Below are 20,630 nucleotides of genomic sequence, written 5' to 3' on the forward strand. Positions count from 1 at the left end.
TTGAAAGAGCATGTTTAATGTTCACGTTCATGTGTTTCTACAAAGACTTTGTGCTTATTTAACCACCGATGAGCCAGGAAACTAAATCCTGGTCACCCAGTGAGAAAGAAATCATCCATCAGGTGAGAAGGACACACGGCATTTTTCTACTAACACATCCTGTACATCCACAGTGTTTCCTGTCGTTGGCGGTTATTGATCACGACGATGCTGCGGCCAGGCAACGATCAGCTGCCCAGCCTGTCGCTCAGGTAGCTCGACGTCTTGGCGTCCTGCAGCAGCATCTTGGTGATGTCGTGCAGGTTCTGCTGGTACGCCAGCCTGTAGCGGCTGTACACGTCGTCGCAGTAAGTCAGCAGGCGCTTGACGTTGGAGGTGACGCTGCCGGGAGCGCCGTCCAGCCTGAAACACACACACTGCAGGTCAGTCCACGTCAAATTTTGGCTGTTGTCAGGTCGTTTTTCTGTGGTAGGAGTCTTACTTTTTGAAAATGTCCTCAAACAGGGTGGAGGTGAGCGGGCGGTGGCGTTTGAGCTCTTCCAGGTAACCGAAGTCTCCGTTCAGGACGACCTTCTGGTACAGAATCTCCGCCCAGTCCGGACTGCAGCCGTACGCCTCCGACACCACGAACACCTGAGACACAGGAAACACCGTCATGGCGGCTCCGCCGATAGTACGCAACATTAGAACCACCTCCCGAGTCCCGGGATCACATGTGGAGAACAAATCAACAGCTTGAACTTTTCTTCAAGTCCTTAAATTTGAAGCGCCCTGCTTCCAACCAATCAGCTTCAAGAAGTGATGGAGTTGCTGCTTCAGACAGGTGGAGGTTTGTGGAAGGAAGGACAACAGGAACCCACCTGGTAGCACTGCGGCAGCGCCATGGCGGCGCTCAGCAGCTCAGCAGGTCGCAGGTTGATGATGCGCAGGTCTGATCCCTGATTCAGGAAGTGGAGCTGAAGAGCGACCAGCTTAGCTGTGCGGATGCAGCGAGTCGCCTGACGCACACACGAATCCTGACACGCACACACACACACACACACACACGCACACACACGCACACACACACGCACACACACACGCACACACACACACGCACACACACGCACACACACACGCACACACACGCACACGCACACACGCATACACACGCACACACACACGCACACACACGCACACACACGCACACACGCACACACACGCACACACACGCGCGCACACACACACACGCACACACACGCACACACACGCACACACACACACACACACACGCGCACACACGCACACACACACACACACACACAGAGTCAGGTCCTCTCAGGACGTTAAAGACAGGAACAGGAAGCTGTGGGAGGAGCTCGGGTACCTTGGAGAAGCTCTCTGCCGCGTCCTTCAGCAGACCCAGCACTTTGGCCAATGAGCTCTTCAGCTCCGGCGTGATGACTGAAACACAGGAAGTAAGACTGGGATCAGACCAGAGGAAAGAACCAATCGTGGAGGCTTTGGTGAGTTTTTGGCGTTGGCCGGCTCTCAGCGGGCGCTCGCTCACCCCAGGCCTGAGACTCGATCATCTTCAGCTGCGTCCTGGCGGCTATTTCGTGGTTTTCTCCGATCTCCCTCCTCATGGTGAAGCACAGTGCCACCATGTTATACTTCTCGCTGTCTGCGGGGAGGCAGCGCTTTATGTAGTCCAGCAGAGCCGACTTCAGACTGGAGCTCTGCAGCGAGGGAGCGAGCGACAGCGTGAGTTCACTCGACTTATGGACACGCTGCAGGATGTTTCCCCATCCAACAGTTCCAGACCAACAACTCTCTGCAGTGCTCTCACATGTACCCAGGTAGAATCATCAGTAATTAGTTATTATAGACCTGTTTCTACTCTTTCCTGTCACCGCCCTTACAGTGAGAGCCAGTCAGGGTTGTCTATGAAGGTCCTCAGTCGTCCCGCTCATCGTCGTCTGAGGAGCCTGGAGAGAAAAAGCGTCCGGACTTCTTTAAGTTTCCCTCAAGACTTTTAATCCGAGAAGCTTCTTCAGTTCTCAGAGGAACTGTGTCATCTGTGTCCACTGTGAGCGACCATCTTTGAACAGAGGGCGGGGCTTACAACACCAGCTGTCTGCCATCTATAATCCAGTTCTGAGATCCTTCCCAGGCGCCTTAACGCCCACTCACATCCTGGGCCTTCTGACCTCAGTGAGTCACATGATGGGGCCAGGTTTCACCTGAAACCCTGGCTGATTGTGACCCACACCTGTTTTCACACCTCGGCTCGTGTGATTAGGTAGAGGATCAATAGGGGGTCCGTGACCCTCTTGGGGGGACACTCTCACAGGGCTTAAATCTGGGACGGTTTCTCTGTACAGCTTCTCGGATGAAACGTCTCCAAGGAAACTTAAAGTCCGGACGCTCTTCTTTCCAAGGTCCTTAGACCAGTGAGTCAGAACCAATCAGAGCGCAGGAACAGCTCTTACTGAAGTCATCCATGAGCTGAAGCTCAGCAGATTCAGCTGCGCTTCTTCTTGATCTCTGCTGATTTTAATCCTTCGTTGGTTTAACAGGTCAGGTTCTTGATTGGCTCTCACTCGTGTGCAGACTCGCTCGTCTCAGCAGCAAATCTCTGAACTTTCTCTGAGGAACAGGCTGCACGCTGACCTGAGATCAGTTAGAGCTGATCCACATTCAAAAGCAACTCTGTGTGTGTGTGTGTGTGTGTGTGTGTGTGTGTGTGTGTGTGTGTGTGTGTGTGTGTTGACCTGTCCTCTGTCTGTGTCCACCTTCTTCCTCAGCAGCATCTCGAAGCAGTGGTTCTGATGCAGCAGATCGAAGACGTACGTCATCTCGTTATACCTGCCGATACCTGTCAGCAGACGGACCTGCACACACACACACACACACACACACACACACACACACACACACACACACACACACACACACACACACACACACAGGAAAACTTACTTTTTTTCGTCTGTAATCCAACTTTGAACCCAGTAACTGAGTAGAAAGTATCCACGGCTGGTTTGTGTAATGATAGTCACTCAAATCACTCAAGCATTTTTTTCTATCAGCTGGCACGACGTGTACGCACCGGGACGCTACGACGCAGTAATTAACATGCGTGCAGCAGCACCAGCATGAAGGGGAACAGTGGATCTGTGTTTGGGGGCTCACCAGCAGGCTGTAGTGCCCTCCTGGAGCCAGGTAGGTGTGGCTGAGGTGACGGGCGGCTTGGAGCACTCTCACGATCCCCTCCATGTTGCAGGTGAGACTGAAACAGTCGTGCGCCACGATCAGCAGCTCCACAACTACAGGAGACAAAAAGGAAGGGGGCTTGCAGTTCTTTTCAAAATAAGACGCCGAGCCTCGTAAAACCACCTCCCAGCTGGAAATGGAAGAACTTGAAGCATCCTGATCAGACTCTGAAAGTCCAACCGCACATGTGCAAAACTCATCCCACAGTTTTATTATCACAGTTTGTCATATGAAGCTTTTATACTTTGTCACTGTTTATGAGTACGTGTGTAAATGTGCATTAGTGTGCATGACAGGACGAAGCCATAACAAGGTAAACATTAAAATCAAGAACATTTCATGCTTCTTATTCAGAAACCAACACTGTTCATTTGCTTTGTGGCCTCTTGGGGGCAGCAGAACACAACAAAACAGCTCTTTACACTCGAGGTGTATTTGTGTGTGCGCGCATGTGTGTTTGTCGTACTGCAGTTCAGGTCCCTCAGAGGAACAGAGTTGAGGTGCTCCAGCAGTTTGAGTCCCACCAGGTTCGGGTCGTCACATAGTTTGATCAGCTGCACCAGCGCGTCCCTGCCCTCCAACGGTCTGAAAATGTGCTTTTCCACCACTAACACACACACACACACACACACACACACACACACACACACACACACACACACACACACATTACCTGGATGCTGAGGCCTAACACTGGAGAACTTTTCAAACCTGAGACGTGCTCTCTCACCTGGCTGCAGCTCCTGGGTGGAGGCCAGCAGCGCCTGAACCATAGCGGAGGAAATGAGCTCAGCCACGGCGTCTGCAGACAGGCCCTGAGCTTTGACGAAGGCCCGAGCCTTCCTGAAGCGCTCCGGCTGCTCGGACAGCAGCAGCTTCTCCAGCACCGAGCAGGGCTCCTCCCTGCAGATGCTGCTGAAGGAGCACTGCAGCTCCTGAGGAGACGGGGTCGGACACTCCGGTAAACTTCACACAGTTTTATAAAGAAACGAGCAGAGCAGACGGTTCTGCAGGAACGTTATCAAATCACCCGACGGGAGCCGGTTAGATACCTTGGAGAGCTGGTAGAGGCTGAGGACTTGTTTGCAGTAGTTGTTGCCATGGTGGCACTGATCCACCAGTTTCTGGAGCTGAACGGCGACCTCATCTTCGGGGAGGGGGAGCATCACAAAGGAGGACAGGCTGCTGACTGAGGGAGCTGGAAAAGATGGTATTCATACTGTAATTACTGGATTAAAAACAATAACAGTTTGTGCCCAGCGTGTAAACTGCTGCCCGCATCGAGTCCTACGTGTATTTATGAGCCGCTCTGCCACCGACTCGTCTCTGATTTGAACCCTTGTGGTGTGTTCGGGTCAAAAACGACCCCTAGGTGTGTGGCAAACAAGTGTATGGGAATCCTGAGGACAACACAAGGATGGAGAGGATTTCTCATGGCAGTTAAAGGTCAAAGGTCGTTGAGTTCGGTGGCCTCGGGATCTCATCTCTGCCTTTTCTGGATAATGTGGTTCTGCTGGGTTCATCGAGCGACGACCTCCGACTGCACTTCCATGAGCTGAAAGGACGACACCACAGATGGAAGCAGCAGGAAGTGGAGCTGCCGTTCCTCCACAGCTGAGGTGGTTCGGGGATCTGACCGACATGTGTCCTGGATGAACCTAGGTCAGGTGTTTTTGGGGCATGTCCAACCAGGAGGAGAGCAGCACAGACCCAGGACAGAAACACAACATTACCAAGCTGGGAGAGGGTCGCGTGGGTGGTTACCGTTACTGCTGACCCCAAAGACAAAGACTTGGACAGATGGGAGAAGATGGACGGATGCATGTTGTCCTATTACACGAGTAGTTGGAATGCAGTTGAGAAAAATAAATATACAGCATCAAAAGCTTCAATATTTTCTGCTTAATTAAAAAAATCTGTTTTCTGGAAGTTCTGCTCGGAGGATATGTGCTTTATGTGAACTGAAGGTCAGAGGTCACTTACAGCTCGTGATGCTTGCCCTCGCGGGAGCTTCAGAGTCGTCCTCCGGCGGTTCGTCGCTCAGCTCTCCGGATGCCAGGCCTCGGCAGCGCAGCACCAGCCACACGTCCGGGTGGTACAGGGAGAAATAACGGCACACCCGGCTGGCTTCATGGATGCTGCCGTCGTCTAACAGCTGACCAATCAGAGCGGCCAGAACACTCCTCTCCTCTGGACTCAGCGCCGACTCAGCATTAGGCTCCTCCTGCTCGTCGGAGGGACCGGGCAGTCCCTCCAGCGCGAGGTACCCCTCTGTGTTCAGCTGAGTTATGTTGGAGAAGGAGAACTCCTTCATCAGCGCCTTGTGCGTGTTCATTTCAGGGTTGACGGCCGGCGGCGGCAGGTTAAAGACGCTCTCCTTCTCCATGGCGACGGTAAGGATGCGTCTGCGGATCCGGCTGAGCCACTGCTCTTTCTCCAGGCTCTCCAGTTTGTCCACGGGAGCCGGGGTGATCCGGGAGAGCCAGTGGGCGGCGAGCCCGAGCAGCAGGCAGTGCTCCTGGATGTCCAGCAGGTCCTCCGGAGCCTCCAGAGACCCTGGAGCGCCGGCCTCAGCCTGCGACAGGAAGAACTGGGAGGCGGGGTCTGGATCGGTGGCGTCGGCCTCCAGCTGCTCGTGACATTTCTTCCAGAAGCCGGCGCGGGTCTCGAATCTGCCCCACTGCCGCTTGGACCTCTGAGAGCTCACCTCCTGAAGGAGCTGAAGGAGAACCGAGGGAAGCTGCTGTTAACTTTAAAGGGAAGCGTCTCAGATTCCTCAGCCACACAGCACAAAGACTTTATACTGGGTAAACTGGGCCCCATTTACAACAAACCAAACAGAGGAAATAGAGCTCGACTCTCAGTGGTGTGCAGGACCTCTCGTCTTCTGTGTCAGTAAATCAGTTTTTGAGACGTCACAGATAAATGATAGATTTTAAAGCATGCACGAAGAAGACCGAGTGTGCAGGTCGGTCGCACCTGGCTGAGCAGCAGACGGTGCACGGGCAGGCCGGCCAGCTGGGCCACCTGTCGCGCCTGGCTGTAGCACCCCCTCGCTTGCAGAGCGTCTACGGTCGCCTGGAACTCCTCCTGCTGGACGGAGGGAGAACTGCTCTGCAGGAGCCTGGGAGATATGCTGACCTCTGACCCCTGAAGCAACTGACTCAGCTGGTTCAGCTTCCTGAAATCTGGACCTTCAAATGAAAGAGAAAATGAGAAACTCAGGTTCTTCCAGAGAGTTGATGAAGCGGGTAGCTGCAGACCGTCGGGCACAGCTCACCGTTGGATTTGAGGAGTTTGTCGACGTCGGCAAGGAGCTGCAGCAGCCGGTGGATGTCGTACTGCGAGGAGCAGCGCTGCAGCATCGTGAGGAGCAGCACCGAGGCCTGGCTCTCAACCCACTGCAGGGGGAGGCCACCAGGGGGCGCAGGACCACCGTTTCTCAGCTACATAAGGAGAGAGGCAGATTAGAGACCCTTTGTTTAAAAAGCTGCTGGGTCGGGCTTCTGTCCCTGAATGACCCATCAGTTCAGAGCAATAATCACCAGCATCTACTGGAACAGCAGCAAGTGTGAGAAATCAGTTTGTAAGTAGCTGACAAATGTGACGTAGACAGAGTAAAAGTTAAAAACAGAAGCTCAGTTCTCGTGGTCGCTAACAGATGATGAGGAAAAACATGCGTTCAGGTAAACTAAAGGACGGATGGACTGATGAGGAAGGCCTGTCTTTGTCTTTTGTGTCGGGCACTGGAGCAGTCGGCCGGACTCACAGCGATGAGGGTCCGTTGGAAGTCCAGCAGCTTCGACTTGGCCTCAGCGAAGTTTCTGTAGTCGCAGCACAGCTCAAACATCCTGAGCACCAACACCAGAGGACAGTCCTGAGAGTCAGACGGAAAAACAACGAGTTTGTGTTTCAAGCTGATGCGACGAAGTGTTGAACGTTGACCACAACTGCAGCGGTCAGACCAATGGTGACTGAGGCGTGTTTTTACCTTCTGGAAGAGCTCGAAGCCTCGCAGGAGGGGCCTCACGAGGCTCCGGCCCAGGAGCGTCTTCCAGATGATGGAAAGGTCGTGCACGGTCCATTCGTGATGCTGCGGCGCCTGAGCCAGGTGGGAGGTGGCTTCCTTGGCGGTGACATCATCGACAGAGGTCAGCACCCACACACAAAGGCACGGCAGCAGCTCTGCTCCCTGAAAACATCAGGTTTCGAACATGTTTGTACTGCGGTACATGCATCACAGAGGAGCCTGTACAGGTGAAGGTGCAAACAGCACTCTCTCTGAGCACTTGCTCAAGTTTTACGCAACTTGTTTTCCACTGTTCATGCTCCACTGGATGCATCAGAGAGTAACTTGCTCCGATGTATCGTAGCACAGATCAAACCACCAACCTACCGATTAGCAAACGGCCTGCTCTACCTCCTGAGCTGAGCCCTGTAACTTTGATAATGACTGGAAAGGATAGCTGGGTGTGTTTCGCTCCCTTACCTGCATGCAGGCAGCCAGTACCGCCAGCGTCGGGCAGCGCTGCACCAGCGCCTCCTGCAGGAGGTATCTGCAGGGTGCCGGCTCCTCCTGGCTCTGCAGGAGCACCTGGAACATCTCCCCAGGGCGCTCCGGGCTCCCTGAGACCGCCTCCTCAGTTCTCAGAACCGAATGCTGCTCATCAGAGTCGCAGCTCTTCCGCTTACAGTAAACCTGCAGGTCCTGAAACGCCAAGCTCAGGTGGGCCTGGAGGGTGGGGCCAAACTGAGCTGCTAGCGACCTCACCTGGAGGAAGAACCAGACGTAGATGTTTGAGAGAGATTAATGTTTATGAACCTGCAGGGCCAGGCTGACCGTGCAGAGGGTACTGCTGTGTGTGTGTGTGTGTGTGTGTGTGTGTGTGTGTGTGTACCTGCTGAGGCGGGAAGTTGTGCAGTTGGACAAATAACAGGAAGTGGATGAACTGTCCGTCATGGGCACAGTGGGCGGGGTAAACGGAGCTCAGCTGCAGGTTGTGGAGCTGACAGAACTGAACGGCCAGCGCCCACTCCTGAGCCGCCTCGTACGACGACCTGACACACACACACACACACACACACACAGAAACCTCAGCCTGTGTTTAAGGTGTATGAAGTGCCCATTTAACCTTTACACAAAAACAGGAAGCAAGCCTTGTACTTCCTGTTTAAAAAATACTTCAATAACACAATAAAAGTCTATTTCAGACATTTCCGAGCTGCAGAGCACGTCACACTACAATGCATCAACAAGGCGGGGCTGACCTGCTGATGCCTCTCTGCTCCAAACTGTCTGTTACTGCAGCTTCCAGGTAACCAATCAGCTCCTCTGCTGCTCCAGGCTCCGCCTCCACCAGTTTCACACCTTTAGACACTTAATGAGACAGCAGAGGGGAAATGTAAAAGCAAACACCTGCAGTTCCTCTAATGTCCAGCAGAGGTGCCACAGTGAGTCCATGTTCAAACTACAGCCTGATAGAAAAGCTCATTTTCCCCCATTTGAAGGCATCGGGCTACTTCCTGTTCACCTCTCAGTTTCCTTCCTGCTCAGTCAGCATTTTGCAGGTTAAACTCAACTGTGTGTGCGTGTGAGTGTGTGTTTGTGTGCATGTGAGTGCGTGTGTGTGTGTGTGTGTGTGTGTGTTTGTTTGTGTGTGTGCGCGTGTGTGTGTGCGTGTGTGTGTTTGTGTGTGTGCGCGTGTGTGTGTGCGTGTGTGTGTTTGTGTGTGTGCGCGTGTGTGTGTGCGTGTGTGTGTTTGTGTGTGTGTGTGTGTGTGTGTGTGTGTTTGTGTGTGTGTGTGTGTGTGTTTGTGTGCGTGTGTGTGTGTGTTTGTGTGCGTGTGTGTGTGTGTGTGTGCGTGTGTGTGTGTGCGTGTGTGTGTGTGTGTGTGCGTGTGTGTGTGTGTGTGTGTGTGTGTGTTTGTGTGCGTGTGTGTGTTTGTGTGCGTGTGTTTGTGTGTGTGTGTGTGTGTGTGTGTGTGCGTGTGTGTGTGTGTGTTTGTGTGTGTGTGAGTGTGTGTGTGTGTACCCAGAGTGTGCAGATGCTGTGTCGGGCTGCTGTGTGTGTTGCGTTGGTTCCAGTGCTGCAGGATTGCGTTCATGGCTCTGATGTCGACCCTCAGCTTGAGGCTGCAGACTCCCAGCAGCTCACAGAAACAAACGGCGGCCGACGCCACAGACGGCGCATTGAAACGCTGCAGGGCCGACCTGGACGCTCGCCGCGAGGCCTCCTGCAGCCTGGGACACATGACGCTGATGCTTAGCAGAAGGACGATGTTCCTGCGTGGTGTCCTCGCACCATTACACTTTCCTCACAGAAGCTCTGAAACGAGCGTGCGGTACTCACGTTAGCCTGACGTCCCCGCTGCCGCTAAGCTGCTGGACGAGGAAGGTGGCGTAGGCGAAAGATGGCCGACCGTGGTGGAGGAAGTAGAGATAGTCCAGATTCTCTTTTAGAGCGAACCTTTGGACCAGGTGAGGGCTGGAGAAGTGAGGCAGCTCTGATGTTTCTGTGGAGAATCATCACAAACAGGAACATTTAAAATCTTACAACATGTCAAACGTCTTCAGCTCATCCTCCGCCACATGCACCGCCTTCACGACCTCTGCTCCTTGCAGCTTCACCTTTCCACCTGTCTCCCTTCCTCTACAGCACCTCCCCCTCTGCAGGGTATCTTTTACCTGCTTCCTACTCTCACCACAGATCACAGTCACACTCAATTTAAAGAAAACATCTGTTTTCTGCTTCTCAGTTTCCAAAGTTCAGAGGTTTTTGGGGGTGGGGCTTCCTGTCACCACCTGAGCCGTGACCTTCGTGCTGGCTTTCGGGTCTTACCTGTGGAGTTGAGGGTGTTTGCTGCCTGCCAGCCAAACAGCCTGGACGGGTCCAGAGGGTGGAGGGACTGGAAGGAAACACCAACGGGCCGTCAGAATACCGACAATAACGAGGTGAATACTAATGAGCTGGCAGGTGACGGGTGGGCGTTTACCTGCAGCAGGTGGTACACGGAGATGTCGGAGGGCGGGCCGTTTCCTCGGGGGACGGCAGGGAACAGGGCGGCCCTCAGTTTGGGATGTGGGGCCAGCGCCATCTTCAGCAGCTGTGGGTCGACCGTCCTCTCTGACCTGCCTGACCTTTGACCCTGAGCCATCACCTGAAAGCACGGCGAGGAAACACTTCATCCTCCACCCTTCTTCATGTTTAACACCTGTCAGGGTTTTGTTTCCACACAGAGCAGCAGCTTCCTGACAGGAGCAGAGTTTACCTGGTCAATTCCTCCGGGGGCGAACATGATGGCGGCCAGCGTCAGCAGACTGTGACCCTCTAACAGCAGACTGCTGAGAGACGCCTGGCTGCCAGGTAATAACACCTGAGCACTGGTTAGACTGGCCTGGAACACCAGTCCTGGATCTGCAGCAGAGAACGAGGACAAAGCACGATGAAGAAAGGATTGAGGAGCGAGGAGGACGAGGAACGCGCTCAAACTGAGAGCGCAGAGTTCGGTTCCCACCTGACAGATCTCTGGTGATCTCCTGGATCCGCACCAGCATCTCGAACCAGGGCTGCCGCTCAGAGAGGCTCTGACTGCTCAGGAGGGAGCAGTTTCTGGGGGTCAGTCTGTGGACAGGAGGCCAGAGCTCATAATGGGGTCACCATAAGGTCGACCCAACAACAACACATACGGAGACAAACCCAGCAGTCATGTGACGCCCTATGAGTTTGGCAACAGTGAGAAGGAAAAACTCCCTTTTAACAGGAAGAAACCTCAGACAGAAGCAGGCTCAGGGAGGGGCGGGGCCATCATCAGCACTTACATCACATCATATCACACACCTGTAGTGCTCCAGGTAGGTGTAGAGCAGGTACTGAAGGTTGTGCTCCAGACAGAAGGTAATAAAGACGCCGTGGAGGTCGAGCCCGAGGGGGGAGCGGTACTGAGGGATGGGAGGAGAAGAAGACATCACGCCTCCACCCTGAGCCAACCTCCACAGCAGCTGCTCCAGGTGTGCCAGCTCGTCCGGGATGAACACGCCTCTCCTGCAGGAAATAAAACCCTGTGGTTATTTTCTTGCACCGTGCCAGCTGCACAGCTGATATGCTGGTTGGTATCAGGCTAAACTGGAGACGGTGGGCGTGCGGTGTACACGGGAGCTTCTGGTCACGTCTGTGTGGTCAGAGTTTGGTCTTTTGGATGCAGGTGACCTCATCGCTGCTCACAGTGGAGCTGTGATGAACCAGGACACCTGTGCACAAACGTCTGTGTTTGTACCTGGCCAGCAGGTCCAGGATGTTCTCCCTCATGTAGCTGCTGCAGGCCGTGCTGTCGTTCACCAGTTCTGGGGTTAAGTCCGGCCACCGGGGGGTGCCAGAGGTCTCCGTATTCTGGATCCAGTCGACCACGCGGCGCTGGTCGTGCAGGGCGGTCAGATAACGCCACAGCACTGAAGCGTCGCAGGCTCTGAGCTCTAACGGAGAAAAGGAGGTTAACACTGAACGGAGACTTATTAGAATCTGACCCCGACCCGGGTTCTACCTGCGTGCTGCAGTCTGGACAGGAGGACGGCTGTCCGGCAGCTCTGGTCCCAGTTCTTCACCCAGTCCAGTCTCAGTGTCCTCCAGAGACCCCCCCGCTCCTCCTCCTCGTCTTCCCGAGGCCTCCTCTGCACCTCCAGCTCTTTCAGAACCTCCTCACCGCCTCCCTCCTTACGAGCCATCCGAACAGTCCCGGAAAGTTTTTGGATTCTCAAAGTCAAAAACAAAGAGTTTGTGTTTACTCAGAGGTTTAACGTCTGAAAGAGTCGAGGGGCGGGTTAGAGGAGATAAAGAGAGAATTCGGAGGGTTCAGAGGAGGGCAGGTAACAAAAACAGAGCCGAAACAAAGCAGCTGAGAGCAGGATGGGGATGTTTGTAAGATGAAACAGGAAGCTGAGGAGAATTAATGTCTGTTCGTCCTTCATAACCACGGTGGGAGGAAGCAGAGTCAGAGCATTTATAATGCAACTACCTGACCAATAATATGGCTGCTGTGAGGTTACCGTGCCAACAGACTGTCCAGTCAAATTATAGCATTGTGATTGGATGTCACAGATTAGCAGGTGTCTGTGTGATGCTCGCAGTCTGCTGGCTCCACAAACAAACATGGCGGTTAAACATGAAGCTTTAAAACCAGCTGATTGCCTGACGGTGAATGTGCCATTTTCCATTTACAGTTTATGCATCTACACGACAGCAAAGACCTCCGAGGAATATTCAGACCTGATTTTCCATAAATGTGTTCACAGTGTTTGAGATCAAATGTGAAATAATGTAATATTTGACTGCTTTATGATGACTGGTATGATGAAGCCCATCAGCCAACGTGGATGTTTTTACTGATGGAAGCTGATAGAGCAGAAACTTTGTGTATTTTTCAGTTAGAAGTAAACTAGGCTTTCAGCGTGACCACAGTCACATCACAGACTGTGGAAAAGTCTGAAACTCCTCACATTAGTCCCACCTGTAGGATGGAGCCCTTACACATCTTACCCAGGTGTTACCTATGACTAGGGCTGCCACGATTAGTCGACTAGTCACGATTACGTCGACTATCAGAATCGTCGACGACTGATTTAATAGTCGACGCGTCGTTTGAAGCTTTGTAAGATCACAAAAGCCGCAGGAATCAGTAGCAGGATTTAAGAGTGTAATAACGGACTGAAACAGAAGATGGCAGCACTGCATGTACAAGGATGCCAGCTGCCGTTAAACCCCGAAGAAGAAGCAGCTGTGTCCCAGAATTCATAGCGCGGCCCAGCTCAGTTTCCAACAATGGCGGCAGCTAGTTAGTTTTAATATTGCTCTTATTATTCTTTCTGGGTCACAAAATAAACGTTTAACATATTTTCAGGCGAGAATGTAGCTGTGTAAACCTCAAATATCTGCTCAGTTTATCAAGACACCGCATATTTTCAAAAGCGCTCCGACGTTTTCGGAGACGTCTGTTACCCACTAGCTCGTTAGCTAGGCGGGGGCTAGGCTAACTAGAGCCGTGAGAACACCGGACTCCCGGCAAATCGTTTTCAAACCCACCGCCGTCTTTCACTACTCAGGTTAAATATATATGAGTCACTTAGATAAATTAAAAATGTTATTGTTTGGCTTTTTTTTAGTATTTTATTTGTTCCTGAGTAAATCGGTTTGGCTGAGATTAAAGTTATAGTTTTTACACAGCTGAATAAACGTCAAGCAGACAGCTGATTATCAGAAGTGTGAGATGCTCGAGAATATACTCCAGTGTCCTGTTATATTTTAGATAGCAAGGAGTTTATTAAACTTCACCGAAACAATCTGCAAATTTCAATAAAATTTAATAAACTATCATCTTGTCTTTATTTTTAGTTAGCACAGACCTGAAACACTTAAAGCTGTAAGCTAATGATAGTTATATAAGAGCAGATGCTGCTGGTGCAATAAGCTGTACGTTTACGTCCAATGGATGATGATCTGACTAGTCGACTATCAAAATAGTCACAGCCCTACCTATGACCCTGAAAAAGCTCAGGATTTAGCTGTAAGCTGTAACATCTGTGCAGCATACTAACTACTAGGTCGGCTTCCAGAAGCTGACCAATCAGAAAGAAGCAGGTTTTTGGGTGGGCGGTGCATAAAGAGACAGGAGCTAACACGTCCACAACACAGACGTCTGCAGTGTGACAGAGAGCCACTCTGATTGGTGGAACTCTGTGCTGTGGATTCAGCAAGCAGCTGTTTACCCTTGATGCGAGGTACTTCCTGTGCAGCGGACAGCCGGCCGCGACCCCAGCTTCTCCATCTCCCCGATGAACTCGACACTCTCCTTCTCTTCCTCTGGGAAGTAACTCCGACTGGACAGCTCATCCACCTGTGCAACAAGTAGGAACAGTTTAGAGGTCGGACGGGGACGAACGTAAACATTCACAGAAACAAACGGAGAGCATGCTTCAAAGTAAAATAGCGGGAAACACGCCACACTCACCATCAGCTCCCTCAGCTCCTTGTCATCCGTGTGGAGGCAGATAAGGTGGAGCTGCTGCTTCACACTGAAACCCTGCAAACCCAAACACAGACCGCTCAGCCTCGACGCAAAAAGGATCGACGAATCGGCTCGCAGAGCCGGGGTCCAGGCCCCGCTCCGTTTGAGACTGTGGACTCAGAGTCTCTGTGACATCATACAGATCCCAGAGCAGATAAACTGGCCCACAGGCTTTACTCCTACACCCGCGGCCACATTATTAGAAACGTTGGTCGTGTTTGCTCGAACAGGAGATAAAAAACAATCGGTACTTTTGTCTTTACTTCTCTTCTATGAGGCTCATCTTTGCTCTTTTCCTGATAACCTGTAGTTGAACGTGTGTGATGTCAGCTGCTCTCACCATGTTGGCGAGGAGCGTGTTGGCGGTCTGCAGGTCTCGGCGCCGCAGGCAGGAGGAAACTTGCCGCAGACCCTCCCTCCTCAGAGCCGGCAGGTGACATTCGGGCCGGTTCTGCCTCCGCAGGACTGCCTGAGCTCTTGGGATCTGATTGGTCAGGATGGACTGATGGACCACTTCCTGCAGCATGAACACAGAACAACACTTTTCAGATTTTCACACATTTTTTTAGCATCACAGGAAGGTTACTGCGGTTATGGGACCAAAGAAAAACGTCTAAATCTGACCTCTGCTGAGAGCTGCTCCCACTCGTCCCGCTGAGCCTCCTCCTCGGCCGGAGCCGCAGCTCTGGTAGCCGACACATCGGGCCCTGCAGCCCAGGGGAATCTCTTCATGTAGCTCCTCAGCTCGGCGACGTATCGATCCAGAACGTTCATGCAGCTCTGCACGCCCGAGTCCTCGTCTGCAGACGCAGCAGAGCAGCGTCAACTCGGACACCTGTATTAATGCTCTGTGTGTGTGTGTGTGCTTGTTCTCTTACGGTGTGTGTTGGACAGCACGGAGCGGATCTGCGTGTTCACGAAGCTCAGGGTGATGTTGAGCAGCTGCTCGGAGAACTGTCGGCTCTGAGCTTCGCTGTTCGAGTCTCTGACGGCCGAACACAGCAGGTCTAAGGCGGGACACAGCTCCTGCACTCCTGCAGGGGCGACGGCTCGTTACACACACGATATCACAAAAAAATAAGAAATCAGGAAGGGGACAGATATTTGTATCACAGCAGTTTACCTCTAAGATTATGTGTTTTCTGATGTTACAGACTTGTTGTTAAACTGAACGATGCTTTGTGCTGTTGCTTCGTGTAATAAGCACCAACAAACTCTTTCCTGAACTTATTTCAGGGAAAGTTGTTTTGGAAGATTTGCATTCAACGGCATCCACGTGCATCTGCGAGCAGTTTGCACGCTTCTCTGCTTGTGATCTAAAACGTGTGCTTGTAACGTGGCGTGCACGTACTGTCTGTGAGGCTCAGCGTGGAGGCGGCGGGCTGATCAGCAGAGCTGAACGCTGCCGCCGGAGGGTTCAGGACGTTTTCTTTGCTCTTCAGGTAGAAATCGACCGTGTCCAGCTGACGGTTCTTCAGTCCAGTCTGTGCAACAACAAAGAAGACAAACTGTTTGATGCAAATGTCATAAACAGTGGAAACAAAGTAGAATTTGTTTTTACTTTTCTTAATGAATAGATAACAGAGTTTTTTGTTTCAGGATTTTCTCTCTCACAGAACCATCAAAGATCTCAAAAATGTTTTCCTGTGATCAGAACGAGGTTTAATTAGATATACAGCTGTTTGCTACCTGCAGGGCGTGGATGGGGATGGAGCAGCGCCCCCAGCTGTTCAGGTGGCAGACTGCGTCCACTGTCGCCGCGCTGCCGAACAACATCAACCGGCTGAGCAAGTCCTGCTGCGATACGGAGAACAGGACCTGGAACACACCGGCCTCTGACACACACACACACACACACACACACACACACACACACACACACACACACACACACACACACACACACACACAGACACACACACACAGCATGTGAGGTTACTGGAGGCGGGGCTTGCTGATTTGATGCGGTCCCTGCCGTCTTTCCTTTCTTTCACAGAAACACGAGCTGTCAGGTGATCGCGCTGCTTCGACACAAACTGCAAGTTTTTGAAAATTACTTGGACAAAAAACCAAGTTGGATTCATTTGTGCAGAGTAACCGTGTGAACCTTTGGCGCCCTGTCGGGCTGCTGAGGCCATCACAGCAACAGTGACCTGGAGCGTGGCGACTTACTCTTCAGCAGCAGCCGATGCTGCCGCTCTCCACAGCGCTGGACCGGCGCTGCCTCGCCCGCCGCCTGGTGGTATCTCACGTTCCCGTACTTCATATCCCACAATGCAACTGTGGTCTGTTGGTTTCCCGGGCGGACGAAGGTCAGCAGAGCGGAGAACTCAGAGACGGTGAGCTGAGATGAAGCGGACGATTCGGGGACGGCGAAAGTGACGGTCATCCCCCCCGGAGGCACTCTGCTGTGGGACGAGGATGGAGCCAGGTGGGAGTCCAGGTGGGGGAGGGAGGAGAACCAAGAGGAGGTCCTGGGAGGCTGAGATGAAGAGAAGCAGGAGGAGGAGGAAGGAGCAGTGGCCTGTTTTGCTCTGCTGTACATGGAGTTGAGACGAGCCTCCCAGGAGCTGGAGTTGAGGTCAGAGGTGAAAGGTCAGAGGTGGACCTTTCTCTTCTTAAAATAAATAACTATTTTAACAAACAAAAATCAAGAAAGTTTCGGTCACAGCTCATAAATCCAGACGCTCCGCAGCTTACCGGTCGGTGCTGAAGGTCGCTCCCAGGGCTGAGACGCTGAAGCTGGAGCTCGACAGGCTGTCCTGGTCTCTGGGGTGCTGCGGCTGAAGAGGGGGGCGTGACCGAGGGGCGGCGCACAGCAGGTGGTCCGGAAACATCCTGAAAGACAGATCATGACTCTGAAGTTTGCTCTGTGCCGTCTCTGCAGTGCAGAGCGGGATTAGCTCGCAGACGAGTCGGCGCCATTAGATTTTCCCTGTTTGATGCAGTTAATCGGTTTAATATTCCTCCAGCTGAGCCGGGAACCTCACGCACAGGATCAGAGCGCCGCAGACGAATCCACCCCGCCCTCGCCGTTTCTGCTTCTGTCACCATTCTGAGAATCTTTTCAGCACTTTATGGCTTTAATGTGATGCTTTTCACCTGAATCCCCACAAACAGACTCTAACACAGACACTACTCATCGAGATGCCTTCTACGTCATTGCACTGACTTTATACCTGAAGTAGTGGTTGAGGTCGACGGCGATGGCGGCGTGGGACTGAGTGACGGCCACGGCTGTGCTCAGATCAGCCGACACCTGGAGGAGGCAGAAGGAGGCAGAGGAGGAGAAGGGGAAAGAGGTGAGCTCGTCCTCTGCCGGGCTGGAGCTCAGGTAGGCGGGCAGGCTAACGCTGGCCAGCAGAGTGCCATCAGAGACGCTGCACACAGCTGGAGGGGGTGGAGTTAAAGAAAAGGATGTATGGACAAAAACGAGGCGCTTTATTTCATGCATTCATGAAAGTTACACTGCAAACAATTTGAGAGGAATGTATTTAAATGCTTCATAAAAAGGAGAACTCCATCATCGATACACATCCCTCTTTCCTGTCTCTTAACTAAAGGGACGCTCTCTTGGACGTGTGCAGAGGACGGAGAGTGGATGATGAAGATGGAGCTGCCAGGCAGGAGGAAAACAGGAAGGCCTCAGAAGAGGTTCGTGGATGCAGCAAAGGAGGACGTGGTACTGGGATGGACCATAACAGCAGCAGCTGCAGGAAGAAATCACCCAGCGATGTCTGTTTTCATGAATTATGTTATTGTTGGGGGATCATCTGCAGGACTTCCACCGCCCATCAGTGCACATTTGCCCTGATCTCGTGCTATGATGCACTTACTGGTGTTGTGACCTTCTGCACACTGTTACTCGTGCTGACCTGTTTAGGACGGTGTGTGAGTCATGAGCCATGTTCTCAGTGTGTAGCAGTGAGACCGTGAAGGATACATATGAGTCCAGTGGAGCTGAGGGCAAACAGGGTTTCCATGGAGACGCAGTGATGGACAGCAGAGCACGAGACGCTGTCGGCCAGCTCGACTCTGCAGCAGGATAACGTCTGAGGCTCCTCCTCCTCCTGCTGCCACTGTAGCTGCAGCAGCCAATCAGAGTTCAGCAGAGCGCAGCAGCGGGCAGTCACAAAGGACAACACCTGCACCGCCTGCAGCTCGCTCACACCTGGGAGCAAACACTCGGTCAGCTAATGCGACACGTTAATAGCCGCGGGTGGTCTAGACGGTTTTGGTACTCACTGGGATCCTGGTCTCTGATGGTCTGCAGCAGGCGGTCTGCAGGATACTCACACACACAGAGAACGGAGGTGAAGGCCGACCGCTCAGCCCTGACCTCCAGCAGCTTCAGGTCACCCTGAGATCCCACAGCCAGCAGCCTGAAGCCGCCGACTCCCCGAGAGTGGACGGACACCTCCTCCCACGAAAAACTGTGAGCAGAAAGAAACTTTTAGAAAATCTGCTTGTTTACCTGCAGTCCTGGGCAGCCCTCACTAACCGACACAGCACAGGGAGGACGTCTGCTGACCTCCAGCTGCAGTATCAGCTGTCTTTGGAGGCATTTTACTGGCTCTCCGTTTGTGCAGCTGCACTCCACAGAGAGCCACGCACTGCAGTGCTTCAGCATACAAACACATGTTGGTGTTTTAGTAATACATGCATTTATTTTCAGCCCATTTTCTTATTGTGTGTGTGTCACATTACCCAAATCATGTAGATATTTTAGCAAACATCAAATAGTCAGAAATCACAGTTAAATGTTAGCTGGACAGTGCCAGGAGGAGCTCTGTTTGATGGCTTCTAGTTTAAACAGAGGATGTCTCAGATCCAACGCATTTTAATGTTAAACCAGTTACTCGGAGATTATTCAGCGTTATCACAGTCACTATCTGTGCGGTTCCTGCTGACTCACTCTCGGTAGCTGCCCTCCACTGCAGCCGGAGAAGCCTCTCTGTCCGCCGGGTCCCACACCACCAGCTGCCCCCGGACCCCCAGACATCCGAGCAGGGAGCCTCCAGGAGCAAGCTCGGCTTTCCGTACGTCCGCTACATCACCACAGTGCTGATTTTCCGGGATCACAGCTACCTCCGTGGATCCAGCCTGCAGCCGCTGATCCGCTTCCAACATCTTCGCGAGGTGAACCGGGACCGGAGAAACCGGATTAAAGGTCTAACTGTGAGCTAAGAAGACATTTTAGTTTCAAAAGAAGAATAAATCTGCTGTCGAAGCTCTTTGGATACTTCCTTTTCTCATGTAAACAGCTGCTCGGTTTCAGTTGTCACGTGTGCTGCCTCTACTGTCAGCTGACCTCCGCGGAAACTCATGCGCAATAACGTCATCGTGGATCGATTGCTTTTCCCTGGACCCAGCTCTAGAAAGCGACACGCTAATTGGCTGAGACTAACACCGCCGATCTGTATACAGTTTAGCAGTTAGCGCTCATGCTAACTGTAGCTGCTTGGTTCCATTGTCGCAGATAGAGATCTGCTGAAGGCGCGCTGCTGTACGCTAACGGCTGTCATTAGCTTTCCTGCCAAAGTCACCGCGAAAGGTCCCGTTTATTATGGCGTTTTCTAAAACATGGAAGCAGTGTTGAGCCTCGTGTCGTTAACTGTCACGAAGGTTTTACAGTTCTCCGGACTGACGGACAACTGGAATGCCCCGAGGGCCAAAAAGATGGAGGAGAAAGCGTTAGAAGTGTACGGTACGTTCAGCCGGTAATGGAGGCTAATGGAGGCTCTGGTCTCATAAACAAGGCTCTACTGCACTGTCAGCTAACCTGTCTACGTACTGTAAGTCTGTAAACCCACGGCCAGGATACTGACAATAAATACCAACGACTGTAAATAATGTTAAACACATGCAGTCAGTGATGACTACCGCCACACTGTAAGAAAAACTATCTGAGTAAGAGTTTTCTGTCAGCTTTGCTCGCAGATGATTAAATCACGCGCCGAAGTGTCGACCGTGTAATGAGCTTTAGCAGGTGTTATAGATTAGTAGTAAAAACGTAAACTGTTGAAGATTAAGTTAAATGTGAGATTATTGAACTGGAGTTTGGTGCGACGAAAGAAAAGATTTGTCTGGTTAAACATGTGGAAAAGGTTAGAGAATTAAAACTTACGCTCAACATTTGACCTATTTTTAACTGTCCTCAGTAAAACTACATGAAGTTTCCATCCACTCGTCACAGGCTTGAACCTCACAGTCATTTTGGGCTTTTAATGATTTCTTTGAGCGGTTCTTCTTCCAGCATGGACAGTTTTAAAAAACTTAAAAACAGGATCTGGGTGCTCAAGTCTGAATTGATTTTGATGT

At 52.1% G+C, this 20,630-nt stretch overlaps 2 protein-coding genes across 3 annotated transcripts in view; one reads left to right on the plus strand and one right to left on the minus strand.

The window, feature by feature from the left end:
• Positions 1-19,837, minus strand: spg11 (SPG11 vesicle trafficking associated, spatacsin). Its single transcript, XM_085280943.1, has 40 exons — positions 19,225-19,837; positions 18,555-18,742; positions 18,253-18,480; positions 17,489-17,699; positions 17,010-17,147; positions 16,482-16,879; positions 15,999-16,144; positions 15,661-15,793; positions 15,188-15,343; positions 14,934-15,109; positions 14,650-14,826; positions 14,253-14,324; positions 14,011-14,138; positions 11,793-12,001; positions 11,529-11,724; positions 11,093-11,296; positions 10,770-10,876; positions 10,524-10,669; positions 10,248-10,412; positions 10,094-10,160; positions 9,605-9,767; positions 9,287-9,495; positions 8,524-8,632; positions 8,154-8,313; positions 7,745-8,026; positions 7,247-7,447; positions 7,025-7,132; positions 6,536-6,701; positions 6,235-6,449; positions 5,239-5,974; positions 4,308-4,453; positions 3,986-4,190; positions 3,722-3,862; positions 3,175-3,308; positions 2,754-2,873; positions 1,550-1,718; positions 1,367-1,443; positions 861-1,016; positions 482-633; positions 1-402 (listed from the first exon to the last, which is right to left on the minus strand). The coding sequence occupies exons 1-40, from the start codon at positions 19,437-19,439 to the stop codon at positions 228-230; spliced, it is 7,284 nt and encodes a 2,427-aa protein (XP_085137069.1). The 5' UTR covers positions 19,440-19,837; the 3' UTR covers positions 1-227.
• Positions 19,668-20,630, plus strand: part of ciao2a (cytosolic iron-sulfur assembly component 2A) — a 9,043-nt gene continuing 8,080 nt past the window's right edge. The window contains exon 1 of one of the 2 annotated variants that reach the window (XM_085280944.1): positions 19,668-20,016. In XM_085280944.1, the coding sequence (XP_085137070.1) occupies positions 19,893-20,016 (124 nt within the window). In that variant the 5' untranslated portion in view covers positions 19,668-19,892. The remainder of the gene's footprint in view (positions 20,017-20,630) is intronic. The other variant, XM_085280945.1, reaches the window with a different exon arrangement.

Source organism: Mchenga conophoros, linkage group LG7 (assembly GCF_057382185.1).
Source record: "Mchenga conophoros isolate Kocher_MC1m ecotype Shallow Benthic linkage group LG7, M_conophoros_male_GT1.1, whole genome shotgun sequence".
NCBI classification, from domain to species: domain Eukaryota; kingdom Metazoa; phylum Chordata; class Actinopteri; order Cichliformes; family Cichlidae; genus Mchenga; species Mchenga conophoros.